The sequence below is a fragment of the Tenrec ecaudatus genome, chromosome 17 (assembly GCF_050624435.1).
Source record: "Tenrec ecaudatus isolate mTenEca1 chromosome 17, mTenEca1.hap1, whole genome shotgun sequence".
Classification (NCBI taxonomy): domain Eukaryota; kingdom Metazoa; phylum Chordata; class Mammalia; order Afrosoricida; family Tenrecidae; genus Tenrec; species Tenrec ecaudatus.
The window spans coordinates 85,699,347-85,722,615 of NC_134546.1; the positions used below are offsets into that span (position 1 = coordinate 85,699,347).

A 23,269-nucleotide genomic window follows, 5' to 3' on the forward strand; every position below is an offset into this window, starting at 1 on the left:
AGAAGCACACCGGCCAGTGCGATCACGAGGTGCCAAAGGGACCAGGTATAAGGCATCATGCAAAAAAAAATAGATATGTATATGTGTGTGTGTGTGTATATATATATATACACCATATTGAATGAAGGGGGAAGTGCAGAGTGGAGACCCAAGGCCCAAGTGTCGGCCAATGGAGATCCCCTCATAGAGGGGTTTAGGAGAGGAGATGGGTCAGTCAGGGTGCGAGGTAGTACCGATGAAGAACACAGCTTTCCCCCAGATCCTGGATGCTTCCTCCCCCCAACTACCAAGATCTGAATTCTACCTTGCAGGACTGGATAGGGCAGAGGTTGTACACTGGTGCATATGGGAGATGGGGGTGCAGGGAATCCAGGGTGGATGATACCTTCAGGACCAAGGGTGTGAGGGGCGATGCTGGGAGAGTGGAGGGTGAGTGGGTTGGAAAGGGGGAACTGATTACAAGGATCCACATGTGACCTCCTCCCTGGGAGATGGACGGCAGAGAAGGGGGAGAAGGGAGATTCCAGATAGGGCAATATATGACAAAATAACAATCTATAAATTACCAAGGGCACATGAGGGAGGGGGGAGTGGGGAGAGAGGGTAAAAAAGAGGACCTGTTGCAAAGGGCTTAAGAGGAGAGCAAATGCTTTGAGAATGATTGGGGCAGGGAATGTATGGATGTGCTTTATACAATTGATGTATGTATATGTATGGATTGTGGTAAGAGTTGTATGAGCCCCTAATAAAATGTAAAAAAAAAAAAGAGGAGAAAAAAAAGAAAATGATTAGGGCAAAGAATGTACAGATGTGCTTTATACAATTGATGTATGTATATGTATGGATTGTGATAAGAGTTTTTTGAGCCCCTAATAAAATGTTTTTAAAAAATTCAAACCCTTTTTTAAGGATATAATCCAGACAGCATACCATTCCTTTTCAAAACATTTTCCTCCTTCTTGAAACTCTGTATGTCAGCTCCCTTTTACCCTCCCCCTGCCCTGATGTAGCCCCCAGGAGCCCTTATTCTAGTTATTGTCTCTGTAGATTCACCCATCATAGGTTTCACAAATCAAAAAACACAGACAAAAACAAAACAGGGAGTCAAAAAGGCTAGCAACAATGACAAAATAAAACAGAGGTAAACCCCTATATGAAAAAAAACTACCGAAAATATTAAAACCCAGATTAAGCACAAAGTGTCTCAAAAGGGAAATCAACTGACACGGTTTTAACTGACACGGTTTTAACCATTCCAGTCAGATTTACTAATACTAATTACTAAATACTAATTACTAAATACTAATTTACTAAATACTAATTTACTAAATACTAATTACTAAATTACTAAATTACTAAATACTAATTACTAAATACTAATTACTAAATACTAAATACTAATTTACTAATACTAATTACTAATTACAGATTTACTAATACTCCCCGTCTGATCACCAGGTTATTCCTATCCCACAATTATGGTTAGAAGACAGTCACAGGAGGCTGCTTCCCTGTGGAGATCCTGAAAACGTATATTGAGCTACCACTGTCATCCCTGGTCTTCTGCCTGCCAGACTCTCGCAACTTGAGCTCTGATACTATTCCCTCCTTTGGATTTAGACTTCATAATTTACAATCATGGCAAATCTTTTTAAAGCTTCAACATTCTCCCTTGGAGTGGTGGTGGTTTTGAACTGCTGATCTTGAACTTAGCATCCCTATGTAAAATCCACTATGCCACCAGGGAGTGTGGATTTGTATATAAACTTCATTTTGAATATAATATTTATCATTTTTATTGCACTTTGTTTTCCTGATTGTTCAATAGATGTATAGCTAAACTTAATAAGGAATGGTATATGTATTGAACTTTAAATATTAAATAATATTAACCCTATCTGAATATTAAAAAGTTATGATACATTATTTTTGGTAATTATACTTGGCTAACCGGAATTAATCTCAATTTTTCCATGTCTCAACCAGAGATGTTGTTAAGTGCTTTTGAGTCACTTTTACTCATAATGATTCTGCGTACAAGACAACAAATACATACACTACCAAGTCCTGAACCATCCTCACTTGCTCTTAAGTTTGAGAACATTTTTGCAGCCACGCTGTGAATCTAATTAAGCGTTTTCCTCTGCTTCACTGACACTTTACCAAACAGGTTTGTGGTGCTTACAATAATCTCCTGTTAACTTGAGGCTATTAAGAATGAAGGAGTGGAGTTTAGCAGGTTAATTAGGTTTCCGGTTGATGACCTCATTTGGAGTCGTGACAGAGATAAATAGCTCACTGGAGGCCAGACCCACTCTATCTCTATTTCACATTCCTGTTGACAAGCCACATGGGGGCACGCTGCTGGCAGCCAGAACCCTGGAGATGCATCTACTGCCATTGGGCCCACAGGACTTTCCACCCACCGGCCTGTGATCTTCCTGCATCATTGTATCTGCTGCACTGGCTAATATAGAACTCATCAACTTAATCTGGACTGAGCTGGGGTGTTTTATTGATGCATAATTACTTCTTGATATAAAGTTTTCTTTCCTATATTCGAGTGTCAATGAATTTGTTTCTCTAGTCAACCCGGTCTAACACAAGGATAGTCTTTCTAGGAACTGATTCCTCAATAACATGTTCACACTATGTGAGAAATCCCACTGTTCTCAGTTCTAAAGGGCATTCTGAGATACTAGTCTGCAATTTCTTCCTCTTGTGACACACATACTTTTATTTTTTTGAATAAAAGTTGTCCTTCCTTGTGGGCTCCCTTCATTGTGAGGGCTCCCTTCATTGTGACTCCAATGAATGATCTTACTAGTGACTCCGCCCACCAGACAGGTTATTCCAGTTCACCTGTTCCAGGTGCCAGGAGTTTCTCTATTCCTGGAACACTTATTTCTGTATCAAGGGAGACAATGGGTAGCAAACATTACTAAGGACATGTCACAAGTGTAGCCCCAGAGGTCGCCACAATTATTTTCTTAGACCTAGAGATCATTCATTAGTCCATCATTAACCACAGTGCACAGGGAGCAATGCAGAGAGACCCCCAGAAGCCTGACACAGGGCTGTAATAGAGCCATAAGCTCAGGACATTTAAAATCATGCACTGCACGCATGAATCTGGACAGGCCTGTATTCACTGTCAACAGATTTTGAGTAACAGATAGTGTGAGGATGATCATCTGTTTCTCACAAAGGAAAATGGGTCATATAGCATGATAACGAAGGGTCGGAATAAGTATTAGTATTTATACTGCAAGCAGAGAACGCTCACTCCTCCTTTAAAGTTTTTAGTCAGGAGAAAATTTAGAGAAAAAGAGAAAATTGTTCCAGGGGATTCTGAATGTTAAGAGAGGAAGCCCTAATTCCAACAGGAAATCTGTCTTGGCATCCATCTGGGTCTATCTAGTGCTGCGTGTCTGTGCTCAGTGGGTCCTGCGCGCCCCCTGCTGCCCAGTGTCTCACCTGCAGGGGAGGTTTGGGTCTGGGCTCACACTGACTTCCCCTCACTGTGCTCCTTGCACAGTAGTACACAGCTGTGTCCTCAGCAGTCACGGAGCTCAGCTGCATGGAGAACTGATTCTTAGATGTGTCTCTGGTGATGAAGATTCGACTTTGGAAAGACGGGTTATAGTATGTGTCACCATTATACCATATGTTTCCCATCCACTGCAGCCCCTTCCCTGACGTCTGGCGGATCCAGTTCCAGGTGTAACTACTGGTGATGGAGTAACCAGAGACAGTGCAGGTGAGGGACAGCTTCTGGGAGGGTTTTACCAGTCCTGGACCTGACTCCTGAAGCTGCACTTCAGACAGGATGCCTGCAAACAAAAGCGGATTGACTTTGTCAGTCACTTGAGGTCACAACCATCCCCACAGACACAAGCGGGATATCTGAATCTCTCACCTTGGGGAACTGTCACCAGGCACAGGAGAACACACAGCAATAGCATCTTTAGCCACAGCTGTGCTTTCCCAAGAGACCCACAGCCCTATCTGAAGAGAACTGACAGCTATCCTAGCCCGAGGGTGAAATTTTACACAAATGCCTAAAGAATAATTTGCATGAGGGAGCCCTGTCCTTATAAACAGAAAGTGATAGAAAATGGACTCTCCACTTCCTTCTGAGCTCATTGTAGGGTAACTCCTTGTTTGAACTCATATGCACATTAGTCTACAGTGAGAGAGCACTTGGCCTAAGTGGTGTGTGGGGAAGATCAAAGGAAAGGCCAGGATTTCTGAGCTCAGTGTTCTCTCCCTCCAGCCCCCATGGTCTCTGCCCTGCCTTGGGCTCTTGTATGTCCTGTGCCCCAGAGAATTACAGGATAAAGCACCAGGATATCGTCACTGCCCCACACTCTCCAAAACCCCTTTTCATCTCTACACAGTGACACGTCCTTATCAACCTCCTCAAAGTCTTCAGGAGTTTCTTCAGGCCACAATCATCACTAACTCCAGCACTCCTACAAACAACACAAACACCTCATCCCAGCTCCTGATAGCTGAGGACAGTCTCAATATAAATAAAGAGAGTTAATTGTCATAGAGTTTCAGGGAGGACATTCCTACAAGAGAATTTGGGTCCCAGAAACTACCAGTTTCAGCTCTGCAACTTCAACGTGATGCAAGACTGTGAGAGGAGAGTCCCTTGGTTTGCCAGAACACATCCAAAATTAGGGCCAAATCAGTCAGGAGTGGTGAGCTCAAAAAGAAAGATATAGCGGAGCAGTGAGTGGAAAGTCCACAGTTAGCAGGGGGGGCAGAATAAGAATAATGGTATTTCAAGTTTTAAACAAAAACATGTGCCGAGACCTAACAGACACTCTGGGTTAAAATAAAGTCCATGCAGGCAACTAAACTTCAAAATTCAGGGGATGACCATAGACACTGTTTTAAATGTCCCTTTCCCAGGGCCTCTGGTGCATCTAAAATGGGAGCATTTCCAACCAAAGTCAGCCTCTCCATTTGTGCCTTGGACACAACCCCCTGAGAGCTGCTCAGGGATGTGTTCCTTGAGTTTATTCCCTAGACTCAAGGAAAATTGTTCATCTTACTGACTATGGAATCAGTGAACCTGTCTCTAAACCTGCAGTTTACAAAGCCATTCCCCATTCAGATTCCTTCCTCATTTCTCACCTTCATAACAAAGATTACTTTCCCCAGATTAAGGTTGGCCACACTCATTTTCTGATCAGTTATAAACTCTTTAAATTTCTAAATTAATATACATTTCAACAGTGTAGAAATCCAAGCACAAGGTTGAATTTGCTGGCCCAGGATTTGCAGAGAAGAATCAGCCACTGCTTTGCAACAACAATCCTAGACTTCATGAAAATCCACAGATGCACTGGACACTAACGTCGATCATTTGGAGATACTAGAGTTATATTAGTTCTCAAACATAGACTGACACAGCATAACTTTATTATCATTTCAGCAAACTCCCATCTCATAGCATCTGGCTTGCTTGTTAGCTGAGCAGTTTAAATTGTACACTGTGATGTAGCTGCACAATAGTCCAAGTCATCTTCCTGTCTGAATGTGACCGCCATGGTCATCTCAGTTCATTTCATGACCGTGGTTGGTCTGGGACTTCCTCAGTGTCATTTAATGACATTATCCCTCTACACATAACTTTCCCATCAGGTCTACTAAACATATCCTGAATGAGCTCATGAGTACTCTCCAAACTATCAAGGAACATTTTGGACTCTAACCTCTGATGTACTGGGTTTGTCTATCAGTGTGCCAATACACGGTGTTAGATTTGGTCAGGCTTTTAATCAAGATGAACTAAGTAACTCAATATTATGAAATGTGGAAATTATAGAAAATATGACTCCAACAAAAATACAATCTGATTTGTTGCAGTTGTGTTCTGTTAAACAAGCACACAACTTTGCAGCTTAAAATTTCAACTACTCTTTTTGTTTTTCTGACTCTATAATTAAGAGATGGCATGGAGTCGAAAGTTCCATTCCAGGTCTTACCCAGGGCCTGATTGAAAATCTCAACACACCGCTGGAGCCTCTTCTTCCAAGTTGGCTTTGTCTTAAGTCGGATACGCTGCCTGGCTGTGACCTAGGAATGCATACAGGCTGAGGGTCAGGACTTTGTTCCAGCGCCTGGATCTCCATTGGCCTGAGCTATCTCCCTTGGACTGAGCTTTCTTTGATCATGGTGCCTGTGTGTCTCCTGAAAGTCATAAGATAAATAAAGCAAAGTTGTATTAAAATGTATTGATTTTAATTAATAGTTAAATTAAAATTATTTTAAAATATTTAAATTCATATGGTCTATAAGATTATAAATATTTGGGGGGACTATGCAATCAACCCCACAAAGAAACTGTGAGACCAGAGTTTTACTTGAGAAAAAGCACCTCTCCTTGTTTGAACCACAGGAGCCCACTACTCCAGGGGCCCCAATCGCATCCTCTAAAACCCATCATCTCTTCTGTTCTGACTCCCATAGTGTTGCTATAGGTCAGAGGCAACGCAATGGCACCTGGCACCTAACAACTACATAGGTGGATTGTGAGACATCCTAAGAATCTTCCTTCCTAATGCAATAGGACACTTAATAGAGGCCACTGTTCCTCAGTGATCACCAGGGGCTGGTGGAAAGGGAGACAATGATTGAGGTTGAGCTAGAAAGGGAATGGCTCAGCTTAGGATCCCTGAGTTTCTCTCCAACTGTGGAGGAATCCTGGGCAACAGGAGTGGTGACTGAGCAGCATGATGAAACGTCATCCCTGACACAGCCATGTGTTTGTCCGTCTAGAAGTATGGCTACAAAATTAAAGACATCTTTGTATAAGGAAAATACAAAAATGTGACTTTTTCCATTAGCACATCCTCAGAGATGATGTCCTATACAGTTGGCCGACATCTCTCCTCCCCTTCCCTGAAAAAAAACAAACAAACAGTGATTTTGCCATCCTTGAAGGACTCAGATTGTGATACCTTTCACTGTTCTTTGAGTCCTGGAACAAATAGAGTCCGAAGTGATGAGATCAGGACTGCAGGGCCGATGCAGTAAGGTTTACCTGTGGAATTCTCTAGGGAAGGTCCTTGCTACATTGACAGGATGAGCAAGTGCATTTTCAGGATGCGAAAAGAAAAGAGGACAGGAAGAATTCATGACTTTCCTCAACGCAAACATTCCTGGCCTTCTTTTTCACCTATATATTTTTAATTTATTTAAAGAGAAATTATAATTAGCATGCCTGATCATTCTGTTTTTCAGAAATCTTCATCAATCCTAACCCTTTGAAACTCTAAAAAATAAATACTCACACATAACTTTCTGAGCTGACTTTGGAGTCTTGAATTGCACTGGTCCAGTACATCTCCCAGAGAGTCCCTGTGTTGGTTAGGTTTCATGTGAACTTAGGTGGATGTGATCTAACATAGTGTGGTCAACTCCATGATGGAATCTTTTGTGAAGCAGCCAGACAGTTGTGGAGAGAACAGACCTTTCATCTGATTACAAGCTTGATACAACTGAGGGAGGCTTCATGGGGGTGTTGCCTATCTTAGTATAAATGATCAGTGTGTAGAAACACCAGGCTTCCTACTCTCAAAAGCAGTGACCATCTCAGGAAGCCCCGTGGGGCACTTCTACTGTGTCCTATGGGATTTCTATGAGTCAGTATTGACTCGAAGTTTGGTTTCTTTCTTTGAGAAGCTAGCTCATTTTGTCTAGACATGATGTTGCATTCGTTTTGTCTATCTGCTGCTGATCCCAGAAGATGTGAGAGTACTGCTGACCTTGGGTTTCTTTGGCTGATCTTGGATTCATTCATATCTGCATCCACCAGCATGGAATCTTCCTACATTACCTTACTGCTACGTGTGCATCACCTGAGGACCAGATTCCTTGTTTCTCTGTCATGGTCAGACCCGGATAAAGTAAAATTGGCAATTAACAGGCATGACGTGCACATAAAAGAACCAAGCCCTGCATAAGCTTATCCAACCTCCTGCCCAAATAGACTGACGGGAGGTCTGTCGATTCTTAATCATCCTTTACCTCCCGCTCAGAGCAGGTATGCAGGGTCTTCACTGGGGCTTTTCTGGGCCCTGGCCCGTATTATGTGTGGGGACCTTTTCAGGACCATGGCCCTGGCCCTTGCCCAGATTCTCCCTGATCTCCTTGCTATTTTGATGTGTAAAGAAGCTGTCATGGTCCAGGTTGGTCCTTTGCCAGGAAACCCCTGGCAATTACATTTGGGGCTTTGTCAGTTCCAAAGTGCTGGCATCCTGCTGGGCGGGCTCCGTTCATTTTGAATGAACCTGTTCTGAAGGAGCTGCTCCAATTGCTTGTGGAGCTCAGTTCTACTCAGAGCATCCCAGGAAGAGTGGACTCTGACTTTGGTCCCTTAAATTTGAATGTCTAGTCTCCAGAAGTATGAGAAAACCCATTTCTATCTTTAAAACACGAACTATTTGTGGTGTTATATTACAGAGAGAAGCTCTGGTCACCTAATAAGTTGTGCATCGGGCTATTAGCTACAAGGTCAGCAGTTTGAATTCACCAGCTGCACCACTAGAGTAAAAGGAAGCTTTCTACTCACATACAAATCGACAGTCTTGGAAGCCCACAGAGGTCGTTCTACACAGTCCTTTAGGGTCACTGTGAGTCAGAATAGACTCAATAACAAAGACAGAAGGTTTTTTTGGTAGTTGTTGTCAACATAGAGAACTAAGGCAGATTAGATGGGGGGAAGTCAAATTACTTTAAAAAGGTAAACTTATCACATTAAATGGCAGGACATAATTATTTTCCTTCATCATAATATCAGCTACATAAAAGTCATCTATAAGGAATGGATGGTTATCCACACACTACACGATTGGTCTCAAGTAAGCGGGCAGTAAAACTGTGAACTCGGGAACCAAACAGAACAGCCCCGACCCTACACCCAATCCTGCACACTCTCCACCTTTGATGAAGCATAATTTATTACTCTTCTGTGATTCATTTTAGTGCCATATATTTTTTGTCTATTTTTGTAGCAAGTTTGTCCTTCCACAGTTCCCAGCTTTCACAGATTTTACTGGGAAGTTTACATTTTTAATGAAGAAAAATGAAATCATTCTGCAATTTTGCATAGAATTCTCTGTGGATATAGTGTTGGGAATTTGGGGGAACAATCAACTCAAGATACAGCAGACACTCCCATATTTGCTCAGCTCTGCACCTGTTCCTGGATCCTGGGCCTGTCCCTTTTGGTGCAAACGTCCCCTGCTGTCTGAACACCCCCTGAGTCCTGCCCCTCCAGCTGTTCTGCAGGGTGGTCTGTGCGTGGACCCACACTGACTTCTCAATGTCTCCCTGAACAGCAATACACAGCCTCTGTCATGGAGCTCAGTTACAGGAAGAATTGGTTCTCAGGTGTGTCAGCGTTGATGACTAGAGGTGCTATGAAAGATGTCATGTCACCTCTGTACCCCTGTGACCTATAATAGAAGCATCCCATCCACTCAAAGCCATTCTGTGAATGCTGTTTTCTCCAATGCCAAGCAGCACTGGTGCTGTGAACTGAGTCCGCAGTGATGGTGCAGGTGAGAGTGAGGGTCTGAGAAGTCCTCATCCCATGAGGACATGACTCCTACAGTTGCACCTGGGAGAAGACACCAGGGAAAATAAGAAACAAGCACATGACATACCCACTCTGTTTTATCCCACATCACCCATGGAATCTCCCTGGCACTGACCCAATGGGAGACCCAGCACCACCACCAGACTGAGGGTGAAGGAGGCAGGCATTTCTGGATCACTGTCTTCCTGACTCAGCAGGTTCTGGAGTCCATTGATGGGGAGGTTTCACTTAAGTAATAAGCATTCACCAATGAGTGTTACTGGCTAGTATGCAAGGTGGGGATCATGAACAAGAAGATATCCCCAGAACTGGTTACTGAAGTAAGCTGGATGCAGGCATGTGTCAGCACTGGGAGTGATGTGGCCACTGAATATACTGAAATTATAGTCACCCTCGATTTCAGTATTTGCAAACACAATGCTATCAGAGTCCCAGTGTATCTGGATTGTTTGGTTTGAACACATAACAACTCAAAAAAATGGAAGAAACACTCAATTGTTTCTCCAGACACAGGGACATGTTCACTCACTTCTTGCAGCGAATAAGCAGTAGCATAGAGAGGTTCTCAAAGGTGAGCTAACCGGGGTTGGTAATATCCAACTGCTGACCATGCCATCTAGTGGCATCTAGGTGGCCGTAGGGGAGATTTCAACATAACTGTGCCTGGCTCTCCCTCAAGTAAAATGCATACAAGGCAGAGCCTGGAAAAAGTGTTTTTGCATTGAAATGTATGTGGTGCAGATGGTTAAGTCCTCAGCAAATAACACAAAAAGTGGACATTCTATTCCTGCAAAGTTATGGTCTCTGAAATTCCCAGCTGCGCTTCTGCTCTGTCCACTAGGGTCCCTATGACAAAATTAGAGAGGAGATCTGACAAACACACTTCCAACCATACTTTACTAAGCTTCATGTTCTTATCATTTACGATTTCTTGAAAGACTCTGGTGTTCCTGGTCTCACTCAGTCGTCTGCTTATTGAATCTGTTTACTCAGATGTGATTTCTTACTCTTTTACTTTTCAAAAAGAATCCCTTTGTTTTGCTGAAATACGAGTGTTTTGTTTTCTGTTCAGATCATTCTGTAAACTCATTTTATTTGAAAACCTTCTATGTTTCTAATCTTCTAACTCTTTATTTATGTGAAAGATTTTAATAAAGCCATGCATCTACCTTCTTCTGTTTTGTCTCGGTCCTATAACATATTACATTTCATGAGTATGGATATGGGTCTGAAGTCTGTTATGGTGAGGATTTAGATCTTTAAAAACAAAACAATGAAACAAGATTGCTGTTTCACTGGTAAGCACTATCACCAAGTGACACGAGGTTTCTCGGTAGAGGAAATCAAGAAAGACAGAGCTCAAATGGCTGGCTGCACTGAGGAAACCCCACAGCCGGGCAGGAAATGGCTTCTCCATCACAGTCTCCTTCTGGAGATCTGAGAAGAAGCCCTAGTCTTTGTACAGAAGTCACCCTGGGATGTGCCTCTGTGCTCTTCCTGAACAGTAATGCACAGCTGTGTCTGTAAGGTCCGTGTTTGTCATGGACAGAAACACCTGGTTTTGTACAGAAGTCCCCTGGGCTGTGTCTCTGTGCTCTTCATGTGCAGTAATACACGGCTGTGTCTGTAGGTTCCATGTTTGTCATAGATAAACACCTGTTTTTTGGAAGTGTCTTTGGAGATTGAAAGTCGGTTCTTCAGAGATGAGCTGTAACGTTTATCATCGTCCCAATATATGAGTGCAACCCACTCCAGTGCCTTCCCAGGGGGTTGACGGATCCAGCCGACACCAATACCAGTAATGCTCACTGAGAACCCAGAGAAGGTGCAAGTGAGCGATAGAGTCTCAGTGGGCTTCACCAGCCCAGGACCAGACTCCTTCAGGGTGACCTGGGAAAAGACCTCTGTGGAAAGAACACAAGAAAACATGGATTGGAGTCGAGATGGGGAGAGAGGCGTGTTTGTCTTTGTTGAATTCCCTGCTCAGAGCACTCACAGCCAGGGGTGGTCAGCACCAGGAGCTGAAACAAAGCCCTTCCATGGTGGGGCCTGAGCACAGGAGCCACTGATGCAAGGCCCACTAGAGCACAGCTCTTCAACCCGGGAGGTGGGGCTGTTGGGGATTTGCATTCCACTGTGCAGGGCCATGTAGCCTCAGAAATGTACCAGGGCTCTTCTACTCTGAACTACAGAGACACTCTGAGTCAGAAGAGACTCAATGGCAGTGAAGAATGATTGAAGTCACCAATGAATGGAAACACACCCTAGCACTGTAGGGGTACTCAGGTCTCAGGGTGCATTAGAACAATGAGTCACTGATGGAGAAGTATGGAGCCTAAGATGAAGGCTACCATGGGACCTGTCTTCTCCCTGAGATAAATTCTGACCTATTGTGGATTGGGGAGAAATACCAAGAGTTCTTGGAACTGCAAGATGCAGTAAAGGCTAAGGGGTCTCTGAGAATGCAATTAGCAGCCTCTCTGTGACTGCTTGCTCAGTGACATTTACCATTGTGGTGACTGTTCAAGAGAAAACTAGGTATTATTTATGCAGGTTGTTTTTGCCTCAAGTAGAAGAGTTCTATACTTTGGAAGAGTGGATATTGTTCACAAATTCACTTTAGCCATTGTCATAAGATGAGATTCACTCACACATTTATGCATTATAGATGTGCTAATAACAAATGGGAACATTAAAACAAAAAAATCGAAAACTCAAAGTGTCCAGGCACATGTTAGCAACATCAGAGCTTTATTTTTAAACTGGGAGAAATTATGAGGAAACACTAATGATATGTAGCATGATGCATGCTGATGTATACACACTAACACACTACTCACATAATAACAGTAGTGTACATGTACTTAATGTATCACATTAACATACACAAATAAGTGCCGTAGCAAATGCGTGTATACATACAGAAATGCACAATTACATTAACGTAAAGGGTAACACAAACGACAATACAAACACTAAAACAGAGTGGGAATATCATAATCAAAGAGATACAGACATTAGCACACATCTTATCACACTTTAGTGCATGCATACAGGGAAGATCCAGCACTCACACATGAAGTAACACACACGATGGTCAGAGCGTAGACGTGCTGGTGAGATGTTTTCTGTGCAGGGACACGAAATAAGTGGTAAATTTAACTAATTTTTTTAACGTTTTCTATACTTGTTATTTTTTATTTTTTTAAATCATTTTATTGGGGGCTCATACAACTCTTATCACAATCCATCCATCCATCCATCCATCCATCCATCCATCCATCCATCCATTGTGTCAAGCACATTTGTACCTTTGTTGCCATTGTCATCCTCAAAACCTTTGCTTTCTACTTGAGCCCTTGGTATCAAATCCTCATTTTCCCTTCCCTCCCCACTCCCATGAGTCCTTGATAATTTATAAAGGCTGGGCAGTCCCGATTTTTAACAATTTTTTCCCACGTCCCATGGCGTTTTAAAAAAAAAGTCCCGATTTTTGGAAAGAATACACAACAAGCTATGGTATACGGTTTTCAGATGCCATGTGGCTATTTTGCTAGGATATAAATTTTATCAATGGTGTCCCGCTTTACCAATATTAAAATCTGGTCACCCACTTTTTATGTTGTCCATCCCCCACGGCAGGGGGTTATATGTAGATCCTTGTGATCCGTTTCCCCTTTCTACCCTCACCTTCCCTCCACCCTCCTGGTATCGCCACTCTCACCACTGGTCCTGAAGGGATCATCCGCCCTTGATTCCCTGTGTTTCCAGTTCCTGTGTACATCCCCTACTCCCTGAAACTTCCAAAGATGATATGATGACTTTGCATTTTGTTCCGGATTTTTTTCTCTGTCATCTCCCAAATCCCTCACATTAATTGACGACTCACGTGTCTGGGTTGACTCCTTGTCCGCTCATCTGCTGCCGCAGTCACTTTATGCTTTTCTTGTTCTGCTCTTCATGCACCCCCTGTTCTCCCTGCTCCCTGTGGGCATCTCTCACCGCTGCCTGTTGGTTGTCCAGAGAATCAGCCACATCATCTCCTCCCATTCCTCCTGTGAAGGAATGTGGGCAGAAGCCTGCACCAGCATCCCTGCAGCGAGCGGCCTGGGCTGTAGGGGGCGCGCAGAACCCACGAATCGCTGTAGAGAAGCTACGAAAGGGTCACTGAAGAATTCATTAAATTCTCAATCTGGCTAGATCAGAGAAAGAGGAGGCTTTTTAACCCCGGGAGGTTTTCCAGGGTCTGTTCCCCTCGATAGTGTGAGGGCCCCACCATGGAAATCCACTGGAGGACAGTGACTATGAAACGTAGAGGGGACAAAGGAAAGTGTTTCTTTGGCTTAAACATGACACTGATACCACAAGGTCAGCAGTTCAAAATTCTTCACCATTATACAGGTAAAAGATGAAGCTGTTAATCAAAAGATCGTCTGTCTGAAAAACTATGGGGAGAAATATTTTGTAGTTGAATAAATTGCTATAAGTCAGGATTGACATGATGGAAGTGGGTTGAATTTAGGAGTGCACATGGGGGCAATTTGGATTTGTTAAAACGGTTGGCTTTGTGCAAAGCCATCAAATCTATCCCCAAAGGGCTTTGATGCTCTAGATTTTTCTCCAGCAATGAATGAAAGTTCTCGCTGCTTTGTAGCTTTACATCGATGGAAGAAGTATTGCCCAAAGTCCCTTCAAGCTTAAGGAGACTTTCCTGTACGTTAGGCATATTATCAGCAGAAGCAAATCTCTGTGGGAAAATACCATGCTTGGTAACTGAGGAACAGCAAACAACAAAACAAAACAAAAAGGTAGCTCTTGGGGAGATGGACTGACACAGTGGCTGCAACAACAGGCTCAAACAGCAACAGTCCAGAGGAGGGCGCAGTGAGGGCGGTGCTTGGTTCTGCTGTGCAGACTCAGGGAACGCAGCAGCAACAGCTCCATTTGACAGTTCTTGGAATTGGCCGAAGCTATACAGGAAGTTTAGAATCATGTGTGTGAAAAAACAGCAACCACTAAAACAGTCACGTGGGTATTAGTTGATGGAAATTCCATGTAGAGGCTCTAAACATGGGTGAACTGGCGAACCCCAGACACAAGAGGTACCCTTCACCCAGCATCCCCTCCACCTGCTCCTGCGGGAACGTGGTCTTTCCTGTGCCCTACAATGCACTTGCAACCCAGAGTCCTGCAGGTTGAGATTTTGACCACTTTCACTCCACTGTCTTCTGTGCGTCTCTTACGCTGTCCTACATCTACACACCAGTCTCCCAAGCTTTCAGACTGCTCAGCTGCAATCAAACTCAGATCTTGGAGGTACGACTTGTGACAGGGGCTAGAGATGGGAAAGCTAAGATGCAGCCAGCACTCCCATCCGTGTGTGTGTTTACCACCCGCATCACGACGTTCTGGTTTTCCACAACCTGATATTCAGAAATGTGATAGCTGCTGAGATGGAAGTCATGTGCTGATGGTATTTTGAGAAAGATTCCCCACTGTTTGATTCCAGTCTAGCAGCTGCAACTCTCACCTCAACCCTAGGAACAAAACTAAATTCTTATTTACACACAGGTGTGTAGTTTCACAATATATAAAGCCGTTGTCTATTCTTACCTCTACCTGCACAACCACAAAATAAAGACTTTAACTAAATGCTTTACAGTCACTGCCTGACCCCCAGCTCACTCACCATCCCCTCAGGTTTCCCGACACTCTTGGGATGTTGGTTTCCACACCGTGTATGTGTCACAGTAATGGGGGACAGTGTCCTCAGTCTTTAGGCGGCTATTCTGACTGAGGGATCCAAGGAGAAGATATATCCTTGTGTGAAACCCTCAACATACGTTGGCTCTGGATTGTTGGTGTGGATCCAGTCCATCCACTGAAGGCTGTGGGGGGAGGTCAGATGTTTACAGACATCCTCCCTGAAAGCAATCACTGCCAGACTGCTATCTCGCCCCACCACAGGGGTGGGCCTGCTCCCTGCTGCTGGGGACAATGGACTATTTTTCCCTGAAGCTTGCAACCATTAGCTTGGTTCTGTTAGGTTTCTCTCTCAGGCCTAAATCTCAGCCTTGGTCCTTAGCTCCACGTGATAAAGATTTCACGCCGAAGCCGGGCTCGTGATCCAAGTGAATTTAATGAAAGTTCAAAGAAGATCAGGTTTTATGCGGCACCCATAGGATTCCTTTGACCATGCGGCCTGGCAGAGACTGCTCCAGGTCACGCAAGGATCTCTCTCCTCCCACGAAGACCACCAGACCGCCCAAGCAAGACAAGACCAAGGGACCAAGAGCCCAAGAGACCCTCTCCCTTCAGGTCCCTGCCTTTTCAAGGGTTCCTGGGGGAGGTGTGGTGAACGACCCCAGGTTGATCCCATTGGCTGGATTGCAATCACCCGGCCCAGGTGGGCTGCTCCAGGTGTAATGCCCATCCAAGCCCACCGGCGGGAAAATCCAGCTTTTGTCTTTTGCTGGCTCTCCTGGGCATGAGTAAATGGGCTTCCCAATTCCCTAGGCTAAGCTACCTAACAGTTCCTATAGGTGGGGTTTACACCCTACTGATAATGGTTCTGTTAGGTAGCTTAACCTAGGGAATTGGGAAGTCCATTTACGCATGCCCAGGAGAGCCATCGAAGGACAAAAGCTGGATTTTCCCGCTGGTGGGCCCATATGGGCGTTACATCTGGAGCAGCCCACCTGGGCCAGGTGATTGCAATTCAGGCAATGGGATCGACCTGGGGTCGTTCACCACACCTCCCCTGGGAACCCTTGAAAAGGCAGGGACTGGAAGGGAGAGGGATCTTGGCTTGTCTTGGCTTGCTTATGCAGTCTGGTCCTCTTCGTGGGAGGGGAGAGATCCTTGCATGTTCTGGAGCAGTCTCTGCCAGGCTGCATGGTCAAAGGAATCCTATGGGTGCTGCGTAAAACCTGATGCTTCTTTGAACTTTCATTAAATTCACTTGGATCACGAGCCCGGCTTCTGCGTGAAATCTTTCTTGCATGGAGCCAAGGACCGAGGCTGAAATTTAGGCCAGAGAGAGAGACCTAACAGTTCCTATGGAGATCCAGAAAACAGGTCAAAGTTAAGCTGCCATCCTAAATCTAGGATCTGCCCACCTTGTCACATGAATACCCCCAATCCCTCCTTTACCTATTGCATGTATGTCCCTAGACCACCCCCTCTCATTGCAGTATAACCTATAGTGCAACCCCTTCCTGTGACATATGTCCTTCCCTGTAATTAGTGGGCTTGCATGCACCCAAAGGTATATAAGCCTGGGTTAGCAATAGAGGCAGCTCCCGCTGGTCTCTCCCCAACTCTCTCCTTGGCTCCCTCTCCCCTGTTTCCCTTTCCCTTTTTCCTTCTTCCCTTTCCCCTCTTTCCACCAAGCGGGGCTGAGGTGAGCAATGCTACCATGTAATGTGTCTGACTGCATTACTTCAATCTCTCATGTTCTCAATAACTTATATATATACATATACATATCTCACCCGTACAATTGTGCTTACTGAACCCATGATTAGTTGTGGGGAGCTGGTCTCCCCAACTCTTACCACAGAAGGCTTTTCCTTTTGCCTGCTGCATCCAATTCAAACTATAGCTGACAAAGGTGAATCCTGAAGCCCTGCAGGACACCTTCACTATCATCCCTGTCTTCCTTAACTCAGCCTCAAAGTGTACCACATGGATCTGGAATGTGCACCTGTGAGCAAGGAAAATGGAAGATGAGAGCCCTGGGGTTGCTCCCTAGCCTTAGGTCCATGTAGTATCTTACCCAGGGCAACTGCTCGTGGGAAAATGAAGCTCCTTGGCCACCCCAGAATGGGTAGAGTTTGGTCTCAGCAATTTAGCTGCAACCGATGTGGCATTAATCTTGCTTAATGATGTGTCAGGGGAGATGGCTTCAGCTTTCAACTCTATAGGACACTCATATTTGGATATAACTCAGACTCATAGATGCCCTGTTTCAACCCACTGAAAGCCTTGACCTGGAAACTGTCACGCCAAGGATTACCAGTGGTTATTGAAGGTGAGTGCAGAGCCTGCAAGGGCAAGTTCCAGATACCACCAAGGCTAGCTCGAGTCTCCCCTAGGTTCCACCAGAACTGAGTTTATACAGAGAAAAAGATACTAAAGGAAAGTAGCAAATAAAATAAGAATCCAATAACACCCTAGTGTTATGTTCATTGTGGCTAATTGTGACCCTGAAAGACAGAGTAGAAATACTTCCAATTTCCTAGACTATAAGTCTTTATCTGCCATCCTCAGAGTAACTGATGTGATTAAACAACTCAACCCACACAATACACTATGCAAGCAGTTGGTCTGTCATTCAGCATTCTAGACATACAAATAGAAATCAGAATTTGGATATCATATCACACCAACTCAAATGATAATTATTTTGTAAAAACTGACAAGAAGTGTTGTATTAGGCTGTGTTGAATGAAGAAAAAACAATTCAGTGACACTCACATATGTGTAAGAGAGAGCTTTATATCAAGAGGTAATTACATATCAAGCAAACATCCCAGAACAAGTCCATAAGTCCCCTTTCAGACTCACACAGTACCAAGCAATGATACAGAATGAAGGAAGGTCACTGGTCAGTTGGTGCAGAGTTTTGTGGATCAAATAATGGTGTCTCTGGCAGCTCTCTGAGTGAGTCAAGAGCAGGAAAGTGAAGCAGAGAGAGAGTAGATGTTCCTTGCATCTTCTTTATGAGAAGATCATGCTTACAAGGAGGCATCATCAGGCTGTGTCCTGATTGGCAGGCTAAAATCCACTCCTTTGCTCTTACACCTTCAAGTTGACATGCGATTATGTAATTGCCACACTTGTTGAAAAGGATGTCTGAAGAGTGAGACCCTTATCCATTGCTGGTGGGTTGACTATAGGAAAATGCAAGATGTGGACGTGTAGTAGCTGAGGTGTTAAACGCTTATGATCAGCTCTCTGAGACACAACTAATGGTACCTGATCATTTGGAGCAAATGAAGAAATGAAAGTCTCAGGAAAGAAACTAATTGAGACAGATCATAGTGCATAGAAGCACCAGTTTCATCTACTCAGAGATGAGAAAAAATAGATCGTGCTGACAATCACTACCAAATATCCTGATAAGGGCGCAGAGATGCATCAGTATGGCAGAGAAAATGTACAGCAGAAGTCAACTTCTTTACACCTTTCAGAATTATTTGACTTCCATTTATGGCTGGTGGACAATCTGAGATTGTATTTCTCAAACACTCTTTCAACCTTGAATGGAAACTGTCCCCTGGAGTCAACTTTTGTCCCCAAACAAATAAAGATGGAACACACAAAAGAGAATATTATTGTTGAGTGCCGGACACTATTTAAAATTTCAAAAGATATATACATTTATAAGTCCAAAAGAGGAGTGATTACTGTGAGGACAAGATGAGAAGACAAGGTGGAGAGCAGCAAGAAATAATAACAGCGATGATATAAGAAAATATATAATTAATATCACTTAAAATGTGTGAGGAAACTGTCAAATGATAACCTAATTTGCTGAGTCAACTAGTAAAAAACATACACTAAAATCTTATCTTTTAAAAGAAATAAAGGTATGAGTGAGACAGTCTTCAGGAAATGTAACGAAATTCCCAAGCAAGGAACAGGATATTGTTCAGAAACAAAATATGAAATTATTACAGATGAGACACTCACTAATTGAGGAATCGTTTCTTTCTATCTAACCTAGATACCTATGTGTCTTGCAAGAAAATATGAACACAGTTTATAATATAAGAAGATAATAAGATTATCAAATTTGAGAATGCAATTCCATCCATGCAACCACAATGAGCATAATGAGCCAAGGAAGAAACTTGCTTCTGAATTTCGCCACCTCCTTTGTGTGGTTCTGAGGGCTAGCCCAAGCCAAGGTCAAGAGGAGCAAGCATACAGAGACATAGCATAGACATGTGGCTATGAGGAATGAGGTAGTTCTCGATTGGGTGATTTGGTATTGAGGTAACCTGGTAAACTTCCTCGACATTTGTTGGGTTGCATTGAAATTTAAGAAAGTACTTCCTGCCTCTCATTTTTGTTCCTTCTTTCAGGGAAAGGCTTTCATCTGATGTGAGTGCTCCTCCAGCATTCCCCCAATGAAGTGCATGCACTTTGACCTGGGTGTTTGCGTCATGGGACACCCAGATTGGTACATACTCTTTTACAAAGTCAGTGGGCAGATGAACACACTGGAATTAGCAAATATACACTTTAAAAGAACCGTGCACTCAGTGAATGTACTAAATTAGGGAAAAAGGAAATAAACCCTAAGGACAATAGCCTTCAGGTAAGTCCTGAGCAGACTGTGTACATCACCGCTTGCCTCCTGTTCCCTGTTGCTGTTGTTCATCCAGTCCCGCCCTGGTGCAGGTCATGTGAGCGGAGGAGCTGAGCTTTAGGGTGAGGCACGATGCAAGTGCAGGCACATGGAACTCCGATTGTTTGCTGCCGGAATCAAGGGTCAATGTGGGGGACATCTAAAAGTTAACCAACATATGCAAACATGTTTTCATGGATTGGGCCTTCAGTGGGATGCACAGATTTGATCATGTGTCACTGAAGAGAGTCCTTGTGGGGTTTAAACGGGGTAAAAGTTGTTGTTGACTGGGAGCCTAGAAGTGTTTGCTTAAGTTGTACTCATTCATTGAAGTATTTTGTTCATTCAAAAAATACACTCATATTTTACAACCAAAGAATGTGAAGACAACAAGTTACACACAGATTATCTCAATTCTAGCTTAAATGTAAATTTTAGAAAATATTGTCTCAGGAGTTAATCTTCTTAAAAATGTTAACCTGTTCATGTGGTACCTATTGACTAAAAATTTCATTGAACATGCCAATAATATTTATACAACTAAAATATTTTCTCTATAATTTGGAATTTTATTCTTATTTTAATGCGGAAATGATAAGTCTGAAAATGTGTGTTTTATTGACAAAGTCAATGCTCAAGGTTTCCAGGGAAAAGAATGCCACAATACACACATGTTCCTTCCTTATGTCGTATAAATAAGCATATACATTAGCCCAGAAGCACAGAGGAGTGGATGCCTAATGCTAACTGATACAAAGGGACAGAGGGAATACAGGAGAGGGGTGGGGAGGCTTTAGGGAGGGAAGGGGGTTCGGAGTAAGTAATGAAGGCTCGAGGGGAGGGAGCGCTGGAATGAACTGTGGTTGCACTGCTCATCCGAAAGGCGATGGAACCGTGGGCGAGTGTGTGCGATGCTCTAAACTTGATGTGGTAACGATGGTACAATTTCCCTTGACGTGATTGAGCGATTGAATTGTATGATATGCAGATTATGTGTCAGTAAAACTGTTGGGGGGAGAACCAGCAGCAATGAATATATGTATATATTTATTTCATTATATATATTTATATCAAATCACTCCTAGACACTGTTGCTGATTAGACAGTTTTTACAAATAATTTTTAATACAAAATAACTTACCATCAGTTGTGAATGCCCTTCATTTAAATATCCTCAACTAAGAGACACTTGGAAAAGACATAATTAAGCCATTACAACCAATACAAATTAACAAAATAATTAATCTGTTTTCATCAGTTATTTATGTTCTGTCACCATGTTATAGTGCCCTAAACACGCACAGAGAGAGCATATTTAAAACGTAAAGGGTCGATCAATCCTGAATGAAGTTAGACAATGTGTAAATTTACAGATGAACAAACAAGTCTGATCATTGAGATTAACAGAAAAAGTGTCATGAAGTGATGCATTTTCTAATGGAGCAAATGTGCAGAGCACAGTGTTAAGCTGTGGGTTGTAGGTGGGTCCTTATTGGATGTGAAGTAGTATCCATGGTCTCTTACTCTCACTCCCCTTCTGCATTCTCTCTGCTTAGGTGAAGTTCTTGTTTGCTGCCAGTGTAATGAGTGTTCACCTGTATGCATGTGTGTGTGTGGGGGGGGCGCGCGGGAGAAGGGCGGGGAGGGGGGAGCAAAGGTGTTCCTAGGATAAGGTGACCCGATTTTTAACATTGGTAAAGTGGGACCCATTGACGAAGGGGGGGGAGGATGTTCTTGATTAAAAATTTGGTCTATATGGAGCAACAAAAATTTTCATAGAATGCAAAAATAGTATAAAAAATAGCAATATATATTTTAAATTTCAACATAAGTACAATTTACAAATATAATACATTAAAATTATGCATAGTATTATTTTATTCTTTGGCATATTTCTCATTTGAGTGAATTTTTTTAGTAGATTGCTGTCGTTTAAAAGGTCATGGAATTTTTCACAAGAATTTGCTAAATTATATTTCACACATAAAATGACTTTCAAAATCACAACGCTTAATTGTGATTTTTCTGCTGTCCACACTTTATTTACAGTAGAAAAAACACGTTCAGTCGCAGTATTAGCTCCTGGTAAGGACAGCGCGTATTCCACAGTTTTTAGTGCATTATTTTATGGTACATGGTTTATTTCAAAATGATGAAATATTTCTAACCATTTGTTCTCTATTGTGATTTTTGCTGATGCCCAAGATTTAACCTTTTCCTTATCAATATATATTTTTAATAATGATACCTCATTGAAAAGATCATTTTCAGAAATATTACTATATGGGAAATTTTGAGTAATATGATCAGATGATTTTGCACATCATTCCAATTAAATTCTTGGTTTAATGTAACCCAATAAAATGTTCAATATCATTGTGATGTACTGTCCACTCTTCTAAATAATCTATACAGTTACTATAGAACATTTTAACGTGATTCATGATATCTGCACGATTTATTGCACCTTGTTCTTCTTGCTGGCTTATACTATTATGGATCGTTAATGGAAGAAAAATTATTTTCTACCTGATCTTGACACTGAAATTTTAAATTATTAGCTTCATTTGCTACTTCAATTACTGAAATTTTGTCACCTTCAATAAGTTTTATAGCATTTTGAAAAAGAGCAGCTTGATTGTGTACAAACTCTAGCCAAAGTTTTGAAGATTCTTTTTCAAAAAACTCTTCTAAAATTCTAGGACATTTATCCTGTTATAGAAAGTAGGATTTCAAAGGATCATATATTTTCAAAATTCTTTTGACAGCTGGCAAAAGAGCTAACCAGTGCGCTTTACTGTAACCAAGTATTTTTAGATATTCGACTTCTGCAGCTTCACAAAATTCTTTAAGCATTTCAACACGCACAGTGTATATACATAAATAAGAATATATTTTAATAACAATATTTTCCACATCTACGGTCAATAAATCAGCAGCTGTTTGAATGGTGTTATGCATTTTGTGAGCTGCACAACCAACACCAATAATGTTTTGATTAAGGTTTTTGTTTAATTTATAAAAATATTATTTGTACCTCTGCTCACTTTCCTCCAAAATTTGCATTCATGTTGTCTGCACAATATGCAATCATTTTATGTTTTAAATTGTTTTTTTCCAAAGTATTAATAATGAAACTGAATTTCAGAAGTTTCACTGGGCACAGAAACGAAATCTAAAATTCTAATTTTTATTCCAGTTTCCGAATCAAAAAATCTAATAATGGTTGGAAATAACTATATATCTTATGATTAGATGTGTCAAAATATATGGAAATAAAGATATTTTTTCTT

At 42.4% G+C, this 23,269-nt stretch overlaps 1 gene segment (V, D, J or C); it reads left to right on the forward strand.

Annotated features, from left to right (window-relative positions):
• LOC142430412 (Ig mu chain C region secreted form-like) overlaps positions 1-23,269 on the forward strand; it is a 164,170-nt gene that overhangs the window by 62,000 nt on the left and 78,901 nt on the right. Inside the window, 1 exon segment of the C gene segment in view lies at positions 15,371-15,382. Coding sequence covers positions 15,371-15,382 — 12 coding nt within the window.